A 7,199-nucleotide genomic window follows, 5' to 3' on the forward strand; every position below is an offset into this window, starting at 1 on the left:
TCCACATCCATCAAAGACGCCACATGTTGTTAGCGTGGGTTAGCATGATACCTGGGTGGTCAGGCCACCACCTCCAGAAAAGGGTGGAACACTTACGCCCTGTAACCCACCTCAACACTGCATAAACTGCAGATAAAGATCATTGTGGCAGTCAGCTTAGATCAGTTTATTCTTAAATAAACCTAGCCTTAATATGATAATGCACAGCAGATGCGATGCTGTACATTGCTGTTCAGTGTTCCAACATCCCCGACCCTAGCCATCTAGTTTCCTAGTAAACTTCCATGTACTTCCTAAGTAATAGCTTAGAACTTACTATACATTTCTAATGGGTACTTTCCAAATAACTATATTTTGTTGCCATCTAGTTTCCTAGTAGGTTTCTATGCACTTACCAGGAAATTATTCAATACTTCCTATTCATTTTTTTTGTTGGCACTTTCCTAATAACTGTACTTTTATTACCATCTCATTTCCTAGTTAATACCTGGTAATTAGCGAACTGTAAAATAAAGTCTTACCGGATTTTCTTAGATTTGTTCAGATACAAATCATGGTAAAATCCAACAATAAAACTTTAAAAAAACACCCAGTAAAACCAATCTCTTTCTCAGTGACTAACTTTCCTGTTAGATTTAGACAGAAAAGTACTGTTTGTTTACACATGTGCTCGAGAACAGTAACTGAAAAGAATCGCGTGTGTCCGTCCATCAGATGGAAATAGAGAAACTGAAGAAGGCGATCCAATTGACGTGAAGACCGTCTGCAAAGCTTTGCTGTCAAACGGAAAGAGGGAAAAAGAAGATATCGTTCTTTAGTCCTGACATCTTTTTATCCACTGTCCTACTCCACGACTGTAATATTAACATTTTGCACATACTGAAGTTTTTTTTTCTAGCTATAGAAAGGTGTAATTAAGACAGATGTACATGTTAATTTTTTCTTTCTTTTCTTTGCCATGACAAATTATGGAGGCCTTACTTTACTACTGTGCTGGAACTACAGTCTCGACATTTGTTTAGGGAATGTCAGAGAACTGTTCTCAATACTACTGAATCTGTATAATGTAATTGGGGGATTCCTTTGTTTTTGTATTTTATGACGTGAAAGTAGATTTTTTTTTTTTTTTTTTAAAAAGCTACTATGTTTTCTGTAACAATATATCTATCTATATTAGCCTCTCCAGATAATTATGAGCTAAAATAATGATGCATATTTGTTGCTATAGCAATGATGTACGTATTGCTATGTGAAAAATGAGGTTGTGTTTCCTTTTATTTTTGTTCTCCAACATTCCTATCCAGGGTAACACTTTCGTGCCTCTTTGATTGTTTGTTTGTTTGTTTTTTTGGTTAAAATGTGTTAATGGGAGATCTCATATAGGCGTATGTATTTGAGAGAAACGTATATACAGTATATCTCAGACTGCCTAGACTGACATCATCATACATATATTTTTATGGTATACACATTGAAAAACAAAATATGAAAACATTGGTTTTGTTGCTGTCACGTGATTTTTTTTCCCCTCCTCAGAAATCGAGAATAACTGTAAAATGTCATAAATGTCAGGGTTTTATTTGGGTTCAGATCATAATCCACTTCAAAAATACATCTGGTTTCTATGATAAACCATCATAATCATGCTATGCCGCAGGACAGTGTATGTCATTGTTTAGTCTGTTTGTTTTGGTTTTTTTTCCTCCGCCCTCTGTTTCTCTCTTCCTGTTTTTTCATGTTCCCTAATATGAAGACACCAGCCTTCAGTCTGCATAACTGGACACACAAATCAGTTTGGTTTGCTGAGATAATGCATTTTAGAGCTGTTCCTCCTTGTTATGTCGAAATCCAGAGAGGAGCCTGTTCAAGAAAAGACTCTGAGAGTGCTGAAGTGGATATTCATTCAGTGGAAGATTGCTCTTCTACTGTACTCTCCATATACTTCTTACTTTCTTTTTTCTCCTTTTTTTGTCTTTTTTTGCTAGACATGGGAGTTTCATTTGTTTTTCAACGTTCCTCTGCAGCCATGCACGGGAGAGACTTAAAGGGTCGTAAAGCGATGATGTTGGGTTGGTTCTGAATAGTACTCTTGTATTCTGAAGAGTTGACGGGTGTTTTTAGGGTGGGGAATATTGGGCACAGCTCTGGTGGCGGTGGCGTTGTAATCTAGATCCGTCTGTTGAATATCATGTTGTGTGCATGATGGAGGGGCCAACGCCAGAGCACTAAGCCTTAATGATGGCTTTTTGGGAGATGAGAAGAAAATCACACTAGAAATGGAAGGAGCATGAACTGTGTGTGCGTGCGTGCATGTGTGTGTGTGCATGCTCCTAATCTCCTGCTCTTTATCAACAGTGCCACCCAAACACGTATACATCAGCATTCCCCTTAAATACTGGATTGAATGTTCAAGATTGCACAAAATGATTGCTCACAGATTTATTGATATTCCAGCTTCCCCCCGCCCCTCGAAATACTGTGGATGGCCTTGTCAGAAATGTTCAGATTTTTTCCTCTGCATTACAGACCTTTTTACTTTTAAGAAATTTGACCACAACTCGCTGTGCAAATATGTGGCTAAGCCGACACTCACAAACTTACAGTCTTACAGTCGACCAGAAAATGAAATGAGTTTGTCCATGGAAGTACACTAGGCAGTGTACTTACTCCTCAGGCTCCCCCATTCCTTACACAGGACGGGATTAAACGTTTGACATCAGGGGCCCTCTTTGTGATTGTCTATCTGTGAGTGCGTGTGTTTTTAGATGTGCAGTTTTTGCATGGAAGTGTGTATGTGTGGCATTTTTGAATTCTTTCTGTGGCTTTAAAACGGAGCAAGATGACATATTGGTCTCTGCAGCAATAAACAAAAATGAAATGCATATTCTCTCAGTTTCCATTTCTCTATGTTGATCAGATATACTCTGCTTTCCCACGCCTGTTCTTTTTCCCACACATGTGATGCTCTGTAAAAAAAAAAAAAAGAAAAAGGACCAATTAATGTAAAATCACACACTTGCCCAGATAGTCTGTAATTTGGCTGAACATTCTATATTTTTTTTTTTTTTTTTTAAAGATTGAGAATCTTTTGTTCCCATTTTCATTCTCTCCAAGTGATTGTTTACATGAATTTTTTTATGACATGCATGAAATGAGATTTTGTTTTTCAAAGTGAATAAATATTGTTTACAGAGCCTTTGCAACCCTGTCTCTGCATGAGGGTTAGATGATTATATTGTCATTATTCTTCAGACAATAACTGCTTATCGGACACAATCAGAACAAATGAATGTACATGTTAATTTTCAGATAAGGAACACAGCAACACAAATACATCCTGTGTTTTTTTTTTTGTTGTTGTTGTTTGTTTTTTGGGGGGGGGGTTAGTTTTCCGCTTAACGATTGCAGAAGTTTCTCTCTGAAGCTGTGGGAGTTGGAGCAGACAGACAGAATGATAAGTGTTTTTAAACCTGACACAGCGGGGTGACAGACAGCTCTGGGTGACATGAGCAGTAGAGAGTGTGAGCCAGTCAGAACCAAATGTGACTTTCAGAGACAGTCTTCACTGATGCTCTGACATATGGCTAATGTCTGCAAGATGTCTCCTCTTGGCTTCCATTTTTCCTCTTCTCAGACTGTGATTTGACCACATTACAAAAGCGTTTTTCAATGCAGAAGGTCTCACTTCATCAATGATGAGAAAACTGGACTAGCTGAGGCTTATGGAACAAAGCCTCCTTCATCACGTGTCTCTGTCAGCTTCACAATATGCTTCATCAAGAGACATCTGGACCCACTTAGAGCACCTGATTGTTGGTGTAGTAGTTAACATGTGACTGGACGGTGTGTCTAAGAAACCTCTGACAGAGGTTATGTGGTAAACAACTTATCAGATCAGAATTGTTTGGGGGAAATCTCAAACAGAGTGCCTTGCAATAGCTACCAAAGTGAGAAACTTTAAAAGACAGGTGATGCACACAGTAGTACGTAGACATAGTATGTCACCTGTGCTTAGAGCTAAGATGTGAATTAAATGTGTACAGGTATTGTATGCTGAAATTTGGAATCGATAAAATGGCGTCTAGTGAAATATTGAGATTCGGTCACAGTCATGAAACGGTACAAATCTTTTTTCATTCAAAAGCCTATTTTTGAAATAGATTGTTCACAGTAATAACTATAATAGCAATAACACACCCTTTCCAATAAATGAAGAAATGCACTTTTTTTTAAGTAATGGCTCATTGCTGTTTGTTCAGAATGGCTGTTTGAAAAAAAAAAAAAAAAAGCTACCTGTTTAGCTTTTCATCAAGTTATAAATCACATGCATCTGAAGCTAGAATTAGACAGAGAGGAGCCTTAGGAAGACATAAAGATTTAAACTTGTAATAACCTATGGCTTTTCTCTCTCTCTCTCTCTCTCTCTCTCTCTCTCTGACCCCTCTTTCTTTTTTTCATTCTCACATTTGCATGGTTCCCACTGAAACCCTTACTCCACATTTCTGTAATTAATATTTTAGAGGAGGACCACTCAAATTGCATAACTGGTGATGTGTTGCTGGAGGGTGTAATTGTGATGACTTCTCATCTGGATTAAGTATGACTTGCTGTCTATGATGACGTGAAAATAAGAGTCAAGGGCAGACACTGTGTAATTATACACTATTGTGTGACACTTCTTTGTCCTTTGGTTGGTAGGTTATGACGGCTTAGAAAGTATACACTTCCTTCCTCTCCCAAGCATCAAAATATCTCTCAACTAGTCTCTTTGCCCCCCCCCCCCTCTCGTTTTATAGAGCAATGTATTGCTTTAGCATATTGCTGTAGAAGTTTATGGATAGTGTTAATTTCAGCTGGGTCTTGTGGTGGTTTGTCATTAATATGACTTATATGGTTAACAGTGGCTCTCTTCAGTGAATGGAGTTTCCAGTTTTTCTTTGTTTTTCTGGAGAGGGGGTCAGCTGACAACACATGAAGCGCTTGTGTCTCGCTGAATCTTTTCCAAAGATCCAGGATGCTCCAGAAGTCTCATGAGGTTGTTTTTGTATTCCTTCTGGGAAATAATCCCCAGAAATAACCTCATGAGAGACTTGATGACCCGACTGTTAATTGGTGCACCAGTTCGTGACCCTTGAATGTGTCCATGCCAGCATTCATACTGGTTTGACGCTATTGACTGTTTCCTCTGACTCATTTGTACGTGAAGAGCTGAACTGTTCAACCTTTGGAATCAATCGAGCATTGTTTTTAATTTATTTATTTATTTGTTTATTTATTTATTTTCTTCATTATTTTAATTAAACTTAAGTCTAATATGACTATCTCCCACTTTTTCCTGGAAAGTCAACTGCTTCCAATCAAACTATATATTTGTGAAATTAATCTCATGTAGCCTTAGCTTACAAAAGTCAATGTCGGTGCTGAAAAGGATACATGCTATATCTGTATCCAAACAGCTCTATGTGCTGCTCATGTGTAGGTGTATGTTCTAAGATTTCAGCAAGTTAAAGCTATGAAATGGCAGCATCTTGGTAATGCGTCTTCTTCCTCACTTTTGAGATGCCTGTTTACTTTCATTGTTCTGCACTTAGAAACTCAGCAAACTCTGCAGACATCAATACGGATTAATGACTTTGCCTCCAGCCACCCCTACAGACCCCCACCATGCCCATCCCAATAAGGGCCTCAACACCGATGTTTTGTGCAATGAAACATGATTGTCACCTCATGACCTGATGGCTACATGCTGTTACCTGTTGGGACTGAATTATCGTATTTTGAGCTGTGATCAACACAAGTACTTTTTTCTTGCTGAACTATTCTTTTAGTAGGACACATCAGACTGTTGGCTGAAGCTAAAGGAAGTTTTAAAATACTTTTTTATTTCATTCATACACCTACTTGCTTCAATTTGGAAAGTTCTGAAAAATATCTATATTATCTAGTTATTAGGCTAATGGTATTATTACAGTCAAAATGGTATAACAAAGTCATTCGTTTGTCTAACTCTACACACTCCCTTTAATTCTAAGTATACTCATCTATCTATCTATCTATCTATCTATCTATCTATCTATCTATATATCTATCTATCTATATTATGTCCATCAGAAAAAGATTTACCTTCTGCACATGATATGGCTTAGACCTCTGTGAATCATGGTAGTGGTCATACAAACAGTAGAAAAAGTAGTAATAACGAGACATGTTATTTTTTGTCATCTTTATTGTATCTGGCAACCCAAAGAGCGAGTGAGTGAAAACTGTATATCAGAAACAGAATCAGAAGGATAAGATGATAATGAAAACTGCAGTTCTGCATTACTGCAGTGAACTAAGTGGTTGGTTATTATTTCATTTCATGCGCTGAAGCGGAATCTCTTTAATGACGCTTGGAAAGCTAATTGAACTGAGTATTCTAACCGGAGAGAGGTTCAGAGATCATCTCAAGCAGATCTTGTGGAAGAGATTTTTTCACCCTTCTTGTTAACGCTGGTTGAGGCACAAAATGTACAAAAGCCATTACTTGCAAAGGTGAGAGTGGAGTGTTCCGGAGTTACAAGCATAACCTTAAAAAGTCTTGTACCATTCAATTTTTTTTTTCTGAATTACGCAGAGCTGAAATGAATTCCATGAACTGCAGTGTTACTGTGGGGGAGATGCCATACTTCCAACACTTTTTCCTATTTTGAATCTTTAAGTCCAAAATAAGAGAGGGGTTGTGTGTTTAATATCATTTACTGTTTAGGCTACTAACTGGAAATAACTTCTATCTTGGTGGAATTTTCTTGGAATTTCTTCAAATTAGGTTTTTATTCCCTGTGATAGTACAATTTATTTCCAAATCAACATCCTCCAGAATGTTGTCAACTCCAATTCAAATTCCAAGGCCTTGGTTGATGTTACCCATCTACTGACAATTTTATTTCAGAACTGACCCTCACCCTGATCCCAGGCCTTAGTGATTCCTAACTGCTAATTGTGTATGCATTAACTTCATGTTTCAGGGCTTTGGAGGAAGGCTTAGTTTTTGTATGGGGTTCAAAGTTCTGAAACATGAAGATAATGCATACACAATTAGCAGTTAGCCCTGTATAATCACACAACTGGTGTCCAGCATCTATATGAGGGTCACTGACATACGTTTTCAGGCTAAGGAAATCTCATTGACACTGGAAACCAGCACATCTGTAGACCCC

The 7,199-nt window shown here is 37.8% G+C and overlaps 1 protein-coding gene across 3 annotated transcripts in view; it reads left to right on the forward strand.

Annotated features, from left to right (window-relative positions):
- cd2ap (CD2-associated protein) overlaps positions 1–2,880 on the forward strand; it is a 42,159-nt gene extending 39,279 nt beyond the window's left edge. For all 3 annotated transcript variants that reach the window (XM_030771465.1, XM_030771466.1, XM_030771468.1), the window contains exon 19: positions 715–2,880. In XM_030771465.1, coding sequence (XP_030627325.1) covers positions 715–756 — 42 coding nt within the window. In that variant the 3' untranslated portion in view covers positions 757–2,880. The remainder of the gene's footprint in view (positions 1–714) is intronic.
- Positions 2,881–7,199: the final 4,319 nt, after the last annotated feature.

This window comes from Chanos chanos, chromosome 4, assembly GCF_902362185.1.
Source record: "Chanos chanos chromosome 4, fChaCha1.1, whole genome shotgun sequence".
In the NCBI taxonomy this organism is placed as follows: Eukaryota; Metazoa; Chordata; class Actinopteri; order Gonorynchiformes; family Chanidae; genus Chanos; species Chanos chanos.